The following is a 13,128-nucleotide window of genomic DNA, read 5'->3' on the forward strand; positions in this document are numbered from 1 at the left end:
TATATATATATATATATATATATATATATATATATATATATATATATTTATATTTATTATATTTTTTATATTTTATTTTATTATATTTTATTATTATTTTTTTATATTTATATTTATATATATTATCTTTATTTATTTTTCCTACGATGTGTTTTCAGATGTTTCTAGATATTCTTTTACATTGCTGAAGAAAGGAGGAGCACTCGAACTGTTAAAGTCGCTCAAAGCCTAGCGCGCTTTAGTTGCTCAAAAAACGGAAGACGCGTGACGAAAAGAAGAACAACGCGCCACCGTCTATGCTTATATCGTTGCTCTCCAACATCTCGCCTCGACGCGGCAAGACGTAAGAGCACAGCGATAAAAGTACAGGCAGTGGCACATCGTTTTTTCAATTGAATCTGTGAATCTATTATATAACCAAGAATGAAATATGGGATATATAATAGCTTTTTAAATATTAATCGAGCAAATTGAATTCGGTATAAATAACAAGATGTAATAAGTGGCAACAAATAAAAGGTTTTTTTCATTTTGTATAAATAATGTAATAACTGGACAGGCAAACATACGAACACATACACTTAATAATTATACATACACTTAATATATAGTGTCTGACAATTATTGACATTACGTTTATGTAGGTAGAACTCATAAAACTGAACACAAAATTCCTCTATCATTTCGCAGACAACCAAATAAAATTTCGACTTATTAATTAAAGAAAATTAGTAAATGATCACGCGTGACACGATAGTAAGCTGTGATAGCGATGTCTGTTGTCGTGTACTTGTACATCATGACGTATTATTGACATTTAAAGACGTCATTAAAACATCATTAAGTCGTCTTAAAATGTCGTCATCGATCTGTAACATTAGACCGTCATTTTGACGACATTTTGATGACATTTTTGGTCATGAACTGACCAGATTTTAACGTCATTTTGATGTAAGTTTGCTACCTGGGTTATCATGCATAATCATACATAAGTCTTTTTTAATTCATAATTTTACATAGTTGTTTGTGAAATGGTAGAAGAATTTTAAGTCTAATTTTGATGTCTAATTTTTAGTTCTATCTGAACACAATGGATATGCCAATAGTTGTGAGACACTGTCTGTATGTATACCCACATAGCACAAAAATATTAAAGCAATATTAAATATGACATTAGGGAAAATATTTGAGTAACATTTATAAACGTGAGAAGAATATTATTCTGATCTTAAAATGTTACTTTCCGGAACATTAAAGAAATGATGCAATCAAATATTAATACAAGGTTGGTCAATATTACATTTAATGTTGCTTTGTGCTGGAAATAATATTACTTTTAATACTATAAAATGTCAGGATAATATTAAAAGAAAGGAAAAGAAAATATATATCCTTTATATATTTTATTTTTATTGAAAATTATGATAAAATATAAGAAAGAGGAACAAAATCATGAAGAACATATAATACTTTCCATATATAAACATATATGCATTAAACATCCCAATGAAAAATTTTTCATATATAATTATATAAAATTATATAAAATTATATATAATTATATATAATTATATATTATTATGTATCAAATTTGTCCATTCATGTACATACATTCTACTTATATATATAATTATATATAATTATATATAATTATGTATAATTATATATATAAATTCATATATAATTTTACATAATTACGCATAAATTTATGTAATTATACATATTGTTATACATAATTGTGTATAATTATATATAATTTTATATGATTATATATAATTATACATAATTATGTATGGACAAATTTCATACAAAATTTTGCATGAAAAATTTTTCATCGGGATATAATGCCACGCTAAAAAACGTTAATCATAGTAACTAAAATTTAATTCAATAATATGTTCAACTAAATTGTTTAGTGAATATAACTGAATATACCCACATAACATATAATATATATAATATCACAGTAATATTTCCGTAATATTTTTGCGATATTACAATATTACGGAAATATTACTGTGATATAATGTAATATTACGTGCTATGTGGATAAATATTTAATCAGTATGAACAAATGTTGTAATTATATATATATTTATTTTATTATATATATTTGTTGTGCATACTTCGATCTTCGTATGTGTCTTCTCTGCGCATCCTCGAATAATATGCGCATGATATAAATTTCATTATATGAAAATATTATATTTATATATGCATTCAAAATTAATACAATCTTAGCAGGCAATGTTACATCAATATAGTACATATTGCTTTCACGTTAAATTTTCATACATACATTTGGTACATTACTGCAATATGATATTGCTATTACAGAAATGTAACTATTTTGCTACATTACTCTAATATTTTAGTAATATTAACATTGCTACTCTATAATATCGGACATTAATATAACATTACATTGACATTCAATAAAATATAATTTACTGCAAATATTCTGGCAACATTCTAACAATAATAACGTTGACTTTTGTGCTATGTGGGTAAGTATGTAAAAACTTTTTATCTTATAAAAAATTATTATCCTTAATACATCTTTAAATAAATGAAAATAATTTAGCATAAAAATAATGTATTTCTGAAACTTTATTTGGTCTCTCTCTACCTAATAATAATAAAAATAATATTGACTATGGTTTGTGTGTGTGCTTAAAAAACACCACGCAAAGCCGTGTATACTCTTTCATTTTATATATCTATCCGAGGCGCTCAAAAAAATCGAGATCTCGAAACCGGAGTATCGATACTTCGTGACGTCACAGTATCGATAACTAACCTTTTTGAGCGATATGTCACGCAAAAGTTTAGGTTAAGATATAGAAAACAGAATATCTTGTAATTTATGAAGAATGTACGTATTTATCACAAAGATGACACAAGTTAGGACGATATTGCAGAATTATGCAAAAATCGGCATCGGTTTGTATGTGAGAGGCGTGAAAAATACTGCGAAACAAAGCTACACTAAAACCGTGCTATTGCCGCAAACTAACTTCCCGGTACGACTTGGCGGCAAGAAAAGAGTGGAGATGGATAATTATTTGATAGAAGTAGGTTTGTTGCACCTTTATGTAATTCACACGATTTTCTTTTTTGCCCAGAACTATCACCATATATCCGTCTTGGAACAGTCGCGTTTCAACAATAATACTGTCATCAGATTACTGAGAATTATATATTTTACAAATTAATAATCATATTTAACGGAAATATTTTTATGTATTATTACAACAGAAATGCGGCTTCTTGGAGTTATACAAATGGCAAAGGAAAAATCTCTCTGGACCAGATTTCATTCTGCACGATGGTCCACCCTATGCCAACGGAAAACCACACATGGGCCATGCTATTAACAAAGTTAATAACTTGAGAAGTACTTGAGTTAATAATATTGTTCTATTGTACAGATATTCAGCAAGAATTTTTGTGCATTCACAGATCCTCAAGGATATTACTCTGCGCAGTAAAATTATAACAGGTAGAAGAGTACATTATGTTCCAGGATGGGATTGTCATGGTTTACCAATTGAACTGAAGGCAGTCAGAGATATAAAAGACATCAGTCCCCTAGAGATTCGTCAGAAAGGTATGTTACAGATAAATATCAGGGTTGTGTTGTAGATTTTAAGATTATGTTTACACTGGATATTGTTTACATATTATCTATGTGATATATACACAATTTTTTTTCATGTGGACAATGTAAACTATGTAGAATATTGTAAATTATATTTAAATATATACAAAACAATAATTAAATTATAAAACAGTTATACACTGTTTATGTTTTGTGTATTAGAAATATAATGTTTAAAAACAATTACATTAACAGTAACAATGTTACATGAAATTTTCTCTTCAGTATGTGATAGATTTAACTTTGAAAAAAGTGAGAGGTGAGAATTCAACCAAGGAATTTGGTACACTTCAAGTTGTTTAGAAAACAACGTTCATAAATTTATATCAGAATTTTAAAAGTAAAATAAAACTATAAGTGCTTTTAATTTTTGTAGTAAACCATACGCGTCCTTTAAATGACATTCATATTTATTTACAGTCTACATAGAATAATATCTTATATATAGTTTATATTGTCAACATGTAGAATAAAAAAGTATCATAATTTATGTATAAACCCAGATAGCCAATTGTCTGTGAGTTTGCTGTTATGTTATCGACAACAAACAGGAACTAATTTAAATAAACTAGGAACAAGGTGAGACAGCATTATGTGTGTCGCATTGAACTCATGTGAATTCTAATTCAAATAATGGCAAATTAATGACAATACGTTGATGCAGATTTATAATCCGTTAAAAAGTTTTTGTCATGATGCTGACAATGTTGCTACTGTCGTTCACCAATTTACTCTTAAAATCTCGTCATTTAAATAAAAGCAATTATGTTGTTGCGTTTAGTAACGCGTTCATTACATGTTAACAAATATACAGCAAACATTTAACAATATCTGCTGTGCATTAATTTACTCAAAATACTCAATCATACTGGGCTATCTGGGAAGGTTCAACTCTGATAAATATTGTACTAATTGTCATAATCTCTTGCAATTTCTATATTGTAGCTCAAAAATATGCAAGTGATACTATAGGGAAACAGAGAGAAGCTTTTATATCATGGGGCACTATAGCTGACTGGAGTGAATCGGGATGTTATTTCACGAATCATCCGTCATATGTGAAGAACCAGCTGCAACAGTTTATGAATCTGTATGAAAAGGGACTTGTGAAAAGGGATTTCAAACCAGTGTACTGGTCGCCTTCCTCTAAGTATGTTCCATTTTGAATACTTCCACAACTGAATTCTAAGAAACTCCCCCTTAGTCCTTAATTTTTATCAAAATTTTTTATCGCCGCCAATCGTAGAACAGCACTAGCAGAGTCGGAATTGGAGTATAACGAGTCTCACAAAAGCAAAAGCATTATTATTCGTATGCAAGTCGATACATTGCCGTCAAATTTAAGAAGGTTAGAGAGTTTAGAGAAGAAGCCGCTTCATGCCCTTATCTGGACTACGACACCATGGACATTGATAGCTAATCAAGCTATAGCGTTCTCCAATGACACTGTCTACTGTGTAGTAGAGGATAACTCGAAAAATCTGTACATCGTTGCACATGCATGTATAAAATATGTTGAGGAGAAGCTCGGCCCATTAAAGCCCATTGCAAATATCAAAGGTATGGCTGCTTATATTTTGTACTTGTAAAAATATATTTATACTGTGGAACGTAATTAATCAATGCAGGACACGAGTTGGCTGAAGCGAGGTATCTCCATCCCATCACCAAGAAACGTTTACCCTTCTTACCATGCGAACATATTAAAACCAATGTTGGTACTGGGCTAGTTCATACAGCTCCAGCACATGGTCCAGAGGACTTTGTTGTCGCAGTAGAAAATAACATACCAATAGTAAGTCTACGGGATTGATTTCTTCATTTGCATCATTCAAAGCGCATAACAATTCATTCTATTTCTATACTATAGATATCTCTAGTGAACGAAGAAGGATGTTACACCAAAGAAGCGGGTGATAAGTTTGCCGGTTTAAACGTGCTATCTGACGGCGCCGATAGGATCTTGAATTACATCGCCACAGATGTGTTGCATACCGACACGCTCGTGCATAGCTACCCATATGATTGGCGCACCAAAAAACCTGTAATTATCCGCGCGAGTTACCAATGGTTCATAGACCTGAATCCCATTAAGCAGAAAGCTATTGTAAGTTAGTCAAGTGTTTCTGAGACGAAGCACCTTACTTTAAATTTGTACATTTTTACGATAGACTTTTTTCCTTACGCAAGGACAGCATTTCGAGTATAAAGATATATCCGGAGCAAAATCAAACGTCATATTTGAACGCGCTACTCGCTCAAATTAAGCAGCGACCATACTGGTGCATCTCTCGACAGCGATCCTGGGGCACGCCGATACCAGTGTTGTACAATAAACAAACCGGTGATGTGTTCACGAGCAGGTAATTTTTTTCTGTATTGTTTTTCTATATTAGATTAAGCTTCACATAAAAATCTATTCTATATGTAAATCATTTTTATATATATTTTATGTATTTATTTTATATTTAATTTCTTTTTTTTTATTATTTTTATATCCATTTTATATTTTATTCTCTCTTTCTTCCCCCTTCCTCTCTCTGTTTTTCTACATCAGGAATTGATTAAGTCTTTTTAATCAATAGTCTTCTATAAACATTCAGCAAATACTGATATGAGGAAAGTATTTTTCAACTGTCGAAATATACCGATAAAAGAAAAGTATGTTAGAAAAGTGTCCTATTAGATAAGATTTTTTTAATTAATCTGATACGACAAATTAGTTCTACTATAAAAAACGACATATGTTTCTGTGCCCTTAGAAAATGGGTCGACAGATTGTGCAAATTGACGGAACGATACGGTCCCGATTATTGGTGGGAACTGTCGACCGAGAAACTAATCGGGCGTGAGCTTCGACAGGAATTGCCCTATAATGTGGACGACTTGGAGAAAAGAACTGTACGTATGTAACTATCGATTCTCGTTAGTATTAGTTATAAATGGCCACGGATGTTAATGTTACATGACTGCAAAATGCATAATTCTTCTTGAAGGATATTATGGATATCTGGTTGGATAGCGGACTGTCGTGGTCGACTGTTTTGCCGGAATATAAAGCGGACTTGTACTTAGAAGGAATGGACCAATTTCGCGGTTGGTTTCAGTCATCATTGCTAACATCCATTGCTCTCCAAGAGCGTTCTCCTTACAGGTATTTCACGCAGTGTGGTATCAAATGGCGTGCCATTGAAAAATTTCGAGTAAATATATCTTACTTATTTCATTTTTTTTTCTCAAAGCGCATTGTTCGTGCATGGATTCGCTGTAGACGAAAAAGCCGCGAAAATGTCAAAATCCATCGGGAACGTTGTGGATCCTGAACTGATCACTAAAGGTGGAGATGATTCAACCAAGGATCCAACGTATGGCGTCGACACTCTAAGGTAACTGTTTAGTGGGATTGAGAAGTAACTTGTTACTTGCAATATCATTATTATTAAAATTTTGTAAAAAGAAAATAAGAAGAAAAGCCTTCAAAAGTGAAAAATATGATAAAGAGATTGCAACAACTTTTTACTTTTTAAGTAACAATTATTTTTTTAAATGAATAATGGCAACGACTCACTTTTCAATATGAGTAATGAGTTACTTTTAAAAAGTAATTTTGTCAACTCTGCTTGCTGTCTATCTTTGATTGGTTAATCATAATTTGTGGAAAACGAATCGTTTCAAACTTAACAAGAATATTAATAGGTGGTGGGTAGCCAGTCACGCATGCCAAAACACTCAGGTTCCGGTTACAACGGCATTACTGCGCCAAAGTCACGAATATATCCATAAACTGCGGCAAATCTTGCGATTCCTGTTGGGTGGTTTACACTCATACAACGAAGGGAACTCGGTTGAGCCGGAATATCTTTACCTGGACAAGTATATGTTGCATGCTTTGTATCAATACGACAAAAAGGTACTTGTGATTATATGCAATGAGAATTTTTATCTTCAGCTCTATCAGCCGTGATTCCACAACTCGAAATTCGTCCATATTCTTTTCCCTAAACATAATACATTGAGAGATAACTGTAATTAATCTTAATTAACATTTTCTTTTTTCCACTCGCAGATTCAACATTTATACGACAATTATTTGTATCATAATGTGAGTAAACTGGTCACGCATTTTCTGGCGAACACTATATCGCCAGTATACTGCCATTTAATTAAAGATAGGCTCTACTGCGACGAGGCGATGTCTCCAACGCGACTAGCTGCGGTGGAAATAACGCGTGAGACCTTGACTGTATTCGCGAGATCTATCGCGCCGATTGTCCCACATTTAGCAGAGGAAGCGTGGTTACACCATCCCATGAATTTGGGTAAGCGATTTCGCCGACGAAATCTCTTTCATCAGCGCGTTTATATTGTTCGTGTATTATTTACAGCGTCGGTGCCGTTGTATCATACTGAGTACAAGGTACCGGAGACGTGGAATCAGCCGGAAATCGCTGCACACGTGGAGAGAGCTTTGAACTTAAGGAGCATAGTCAACACATTGGCTGATCAAAATACGTGGGAATTATCAGGGACTATAACAGCGTCGAAGAACGACTACGAATCTCTCTCGGTGAGTTATCTGCTTTCGTAAGTTTTGTATATTGTTAACACGACAATCTTTGAACTTGAAAAAATCGAACTGAACGACAATCGAATAAAATGAGTAAATCGGTATTGCCGTAGATACTTCAGAAGGACCGAGAATCTTCCACGTCGGAATTGTGCGAAATTCTGCAACTGTCGTCAATTACACTAACAGAATCGTCCACAATGGCCGAGACGCAAGTCAAGTTACGTAATATTGAGAAAACGCTTTGTCAAAGATGTAGAAGGCATCCCGAATTAGACAAAAACAGACTATGTAGCCGTTGCGTTAAAGTACTTGACATAACGAATTTATCATCGATATCATTGTAAACATATATTCGCTATTTCATAACGACTGAAATTCTCTCATCATTTTGTTAAATAAACCAACATAAAAGCGCATTTCCGTGAAAATTAAATTATTTTTAATATGGGAATGATATAACTTACAAAAAATAATTCCTATACTTTTTTGTTTTTTTTACCTTCAGTGTATCTCGATTTCGTAAAAGAGGGCACGAACGAGTGCGCATTCACATTGTTATTGTTTCGTCGTTAAGTCATACATGTGATTCATATTTAAAGCATTGAGAAAATGAGTTAAGTGCGGCTGATACCCGCTAATAGCTAATTTGTGCGCTACGTGTGCCATATAAGTCCGCCATTCGCAGAACGACTGATACATCTGCTCCAGACTCTTGAAATTCGGATGACTGTACCGGCCTGTGCTGCCAACCGTCCAGATTTGCGATCGCAATCGATTGTGAAATTTCAGTATAATCTTAAAGATGTTGATCAAGCACACACGCATCTTCTCCCCACGCGTGTTTAGCATGCACCTGAAATTCATAATTTGTACTCAAGTTTGAACGCAATCAATCAGATCCACATCTCAAACAACAGTATATAACTGTTTGGACAAAGCATTCGATTTCAATATGGTTTGAACCATGGACATAATAATGTCTGGACAGAGCACTTTATAAGGAAAAGGTTTAGTCAGCAATAAAAAAAAATACTTCAAATATTTTCACCGTGGCTTCCTCAGATACATCCAGCTTTATAGCTCGTGCTGAAATCGTAACATTTGCAACCAACTCAAGACATTTTTGAAACGTTAACTCAAGGGAAAAATTACGACACTTTGGGTTATTCGACTCAGACATACATTTGATTTCAATATGAACACTTTTTTCTCGATATAATTTGGAACGTAGCTGATGGCTCAATGAAAGGTTTTAACCTGTAGAATTTAAAGAAAGTTGTCTCATTAAATGTGTTCCAAATTGCACTCAGAAGTGTCCAAACCAAGTCCAAGTGTCTAAGTGTTATTAAAATTAAATATATTTGTTTTGTGTACATTTTATAATATATTGATATAGCAAATCCTTTCGAAAATGCTACTTTAGTTTGTTGCAAATGTCACATAGTTCCTACTATTAAACTGTTATAAAACTGAACATATCCGAAGAAGCCACAATCCAACTATCCGAAGTGCTGTAACTTTTCCCTTTCCGCTAATTAGACTTTCCTCTTGTAGAATACTTTGTCTAGATATTTATGTATAATTTCGGAAGAAAAAAACCAATATATATTTTAATATTCAAAATCAATAAATATATTCATATTAAATATACAGGGTGCCCCATTCTAACATAGCCACCGTAATATCTCGAAAACAATGCATTTTCAAAAAGTGTTTCCAATAAAATTTGTAATTGTAGGATCGAGGAGGAAAAAAGATAGTAATATTTTTTTATCTTGAAAACTCCTGTCAAGGATTCTCTAATGTCAGCTCTAATTTTTCAAATAAATTCATATGGTTTTTAAACACAAATCAATTCTTCTAGTCATTCTATGCATAAAAGTACCGAAATAAAATCATCGAGAAGTGAATACTTGTCGAGATATTTCATATTTTATCCTGTTACTTTTCAATACCAGATATAAGATATCTCGTTCACTTTCCGATGATTTTATTCCAGTATTTCTGTACGCAGAATGGTCAGAGGAATTTACTTAAGTTTAAAAAATTATATGATTCCGTTTAAAAAATTAGACTTTAACAAAGTTTCTCCGAAGTTAAAGGATATTACTATTTTTCTTCCTCCTCGATATCTTACAATTTTTGTAAGATTTGGAAACATTTTTTTTGGAAATGTAACGCTTTCGATATATCACGATGTCTAAATTAAAATGAGACATCCTATATATTTCGAAGAAAAAATTTATTACGTTAATTATATCTATTAATTAATATCTCAACAACTACAAAGAAATTTTTGATTGGGAAGACTTTTAAATTCTGAATTCTAAGACCTATAATAACTTCTTCGAAAGAATGAAGACTGAAGGAAACGGACATTAGGTCTTCTTCTTTCGAAGTACAAAAACAGAAAGACATTACCTCGAAAGTATTCTTTTGATGTAATTCATATGCGAGAGATAAATCTGATCTATCGTCCGCGAGTTTTGCAGATCCTTCTCAAATTCGCTCCAACTTGCGTGCAGCACGCTACACGTTAAGTAATTATGAAGAGCGTTCATGAATTGTGTCATAGAATGTCTATACAACTGAAGCTGCAAGCGAACGATAATCTTAATTACAAATGATCTTTTAACGTTCTTCACGGTGTCTCTCTCGATAGAAACAAATATCTTACTTTGTGATACTGCTCCGAAACAACTACATTACGGTCCACTTTCATAATATTGAAGTCTTCCTTCAATACCCACGACATCCTACCAGTCATTATCAGGAATTTGAACACCTTGCTATATTGCAGCATCACCGTGTCATCCAAAATAATATTCAACGGCCACGATATCTTATAATTGAGACAAAGGCATTCTAAGACATTCGGATCTGATATCTGCAATACGAAATATTTAATTATGATATACATCTCAACTAGAGTTAGAAAATAATGCGTTACTTATAACATTATTATCGTTATAAGTTCCTTTTTTAGTAATGATTTTGTAACAATGTTATTTCTTTTCATTAGCGACGGTAATGCAATAATGTAATAATGTTTTTTTGAATAACAGTAATTGAAATAATCGTTACTTCCCGATGAAAAATTTTCATGCATGATTATATATAAAATTTTTCCATACATACTTATATATAATTATGTATAATTATATATAATCATGTAAAATTATATATAAAATTATATATATATATATATATATATATATATATATATAATAAAATTTATAATATTATAATAAAATATATAATAAATAAAATTATAATATTATAATATTATATTATAATAAAATTATATATAAAATTAAATATATACAGTATTCTCTCGATAACTTGCCGCCCAAGGAGCTGTAAGAGCGGAAAATTTTTGGAAACAGAAAGTTATCGAGAGCCCCTTCTCTGACGGCACATGCATGTGATTGGCTGATAGACAGAAGTCTTGGCCATTGAGAAGGAAGAAGAAGAAGCATGCACATCAGCTTATAACTTTACATCACTATTCGGTTGTGTTTCAATATTACGCGCGCCTGCGCCAACGTCAATATCGTGGGGACGCGATATTAGTATTAGTGAGCGTACGTGTGAAGGGGAAGTGGCTTGTGCAGAGAGTTATCGAGAGAATACTGTAATTATATATGATTATATATAAGTAACATGTATTAACATGTACATGGACAAATTTCATACATAATTTTAATATAAAATTATTATTATATATAATTATTATAATAATATAAGTAATATAACATATAATTATTATAATAATATAAAATTATATATAATTTTATATATTTTTACATAATTATGTATGAAAAATTTTTCATTGGGTTTCATCGTTATTTTGCATTTGTATTATATGTGTAGGTGGGATGTATGCCAGCAAAGTGTAAAAAAGGAACAAAGCTTGATGAAATAAGTAATGAAAATTGTAAAGAATAATTATTTTTTGAATAATATGATAACGTGTTATTTTTAAAAATAAGTTTATAAAAACGAGGGCGGCAACGAATGATTTTTCTTCGATAGATAAAGAGTAACAGTAACGAGTTACATTTAAAAAAATAACTTTCCCAATTCATTTTTCAGTAAACTACTTGAATACATGTACATATGTACATTACATGGGTAGCAGCGAATCGTTAAAATAATAATAAATATAACTTTAGAAATTTTGTGTAAAGTGTAGCGAAAATTGTAACGGCTTATTACTGTTGTGAATAATGTTTTATTATTTTAATTAAAACCCTCGCGTCGACTATTTTTGTTTGATGGCATCAGAAGCAAGAAATTACATGCCCATTCTTGCGTTATAATAATACGTTGAAATAAAAAGAACTATCTATATTTTATTTTGCTGTTAAAACAAATAGCTGTAAAATTAGTGTGACATGCATTTCAAGTTTTAACTAAAATTTTCTCATCATTTCTGTTATATTAATTTTATAGCTATTTATTGATTGTAACAGAAAAAAGAGATTGTTTGGAGCGTTTTACAAATTTGCTGAATCGATTACAAGTGTCGTTATACAAATATCTTTTCATTTCAATGTAAGAATCTTAAGCATGCGATTTTTCGCTTCTGACGTTATCAAACAAGGACAGCCTACGTAAGTAGACAAAGAGCTTTAAAAAGTTATTTTTCAAAACAAATAATGACAATAGCAACAGAATACGTTTTTCAATTCTAACGACAAACGCAACAAGTCATCTTTAAAACGTAACTGTACAACTTTGCATCTTTCAATAAATATGGTAACGCGTTATCTGTAAGAAGTAACTTTCTAACTGTGTTTTTTCATTTTTTTTTAAATAACTTGTATATATATATATATATAAATAATATAATTATAAATAATTACATATATATATACAGGGTGTTCAAAAAGTC

The 13,128-nt window shown here is 31.4% G+C and overlaps 2 protein-coding genes across 5 annotated transcripts in view; one reads left to right on the top strand and one right to left on the bottom strand.

Moving 5' to 3' along the window:
- Window positions 1-2,776: 2,776 nt before the first annotated feature.
- On the top strand, window positions 2,777-8,614 carry LOC116844981 (isoleucine--tRNA ligase, mitochondrial). Of its 2 annotated transcripts, none has more exons than XM_032817189.1 (15): window positions 2,777-3,078; window positions 3,259-3,381; window positions 3,463-3,610; window positions 4,607-4,811; window positions 4,908-5,221; window positions 5,290-5,456; window positions 5,532-5,768; window positions 5,852-6,024; window positions 6,424-6,562; window positions 6,658-6,815; window positions 6,904-7,047; window positions 7,358-7,571; window positions 7,728-7,980; window positions 8,047-8,228; window positions 8,342-8,614. In XM_032817189.1, exons 2-15 carry the CDS (start codon window positions 3,361-3,363, stop codon window positions 8,573-8,575), a joined length of 2,589 nt encoding a protein of 862 aa, XP_032673080.1. In that variant the 5' UTR covers window positions 2,777-3,078; window positions 3,259-3,360; the 3' UTR covers window positions 8,576-8,614. The 2 variants fall into 2 exon arrangements, with proteins under 2 accessions (XP_032673080.1, XP_032673079.1); XM_032817188.1 differs by having other exon boundaries at window positions 2,777-3,074.
- A 33-nt stretch (window positions 8,615-8,647) lies between these two features.
- The window catches only part of LOC116844980 (gamma-tubulin complex component 6), a 13,352-nt gene continuing 8,871 nt past the window's right edge, over window positions 8,648-13,128 (bottom strand). For all 3 annotated transcript variants that reach the window (XM_032817186.1, XM_032817185.1, XM_032817187.1), the window contains 3 exons: window positions 10,909-11,118; window positions 10,653-10,825; window positions 8,648-9,084 (listed from right to left, as the gene is read on the bottom strand). In XM_032817186.1, coding sequence (XP_032673077.1) covers window positions 8,787-9,084; window positions 10,653-10,825; window positions 10,909-11,118 — 681 coding nt within the window. In that variant the 3' untranslated portion in view covers window positions 8,648-8,786. The remainder of the gene's footprint in view (window positions 9,085-10,652; window positions 10,826-10,908; window positions 11,119-13,128) is intronic.

This window comes from Odontomachus brunneus, unplaced genomic scaffold (genome assembly GCF_010583005.1).
Source record: "Odontomachus brunneus isolate Ranch 3 - 2012 unplaced genomic scaffold, Obru_v1 Obru_scaffold_048, whole genome shotgun sequence".
Classification (NCBI taxonomy): Eukaryota; Metazoa; Arthropoda; class Insecta; order Hymenoptera; family Formicidae; genus Odontomachus; species Odontomachus brunneus.

Bases quoted from the DNA above. Each gene is read 5' to 3' on its own strand.
- LOC116844981 (XM_032817188.1), top strand. From the start codon at position 2,874: ATGTACGTATTTATCACAAAGATGACACAAGTTAGGACGATATTGCAG. The intron at 3,382-3,462 runs GTTAATAACTTG...GTGCATTCACAG, and splicing joins TGGGCCATGCTATTAACAAA to ATCCTCAAGGATATTACTCT. The intron at 7,981-8,046 runs GTAAGCGATTTC...TATTATTTACAG, and splicing joins ACACCATCCCATGAATTTGG to CGTCGGTGCCGTTGTATCAT.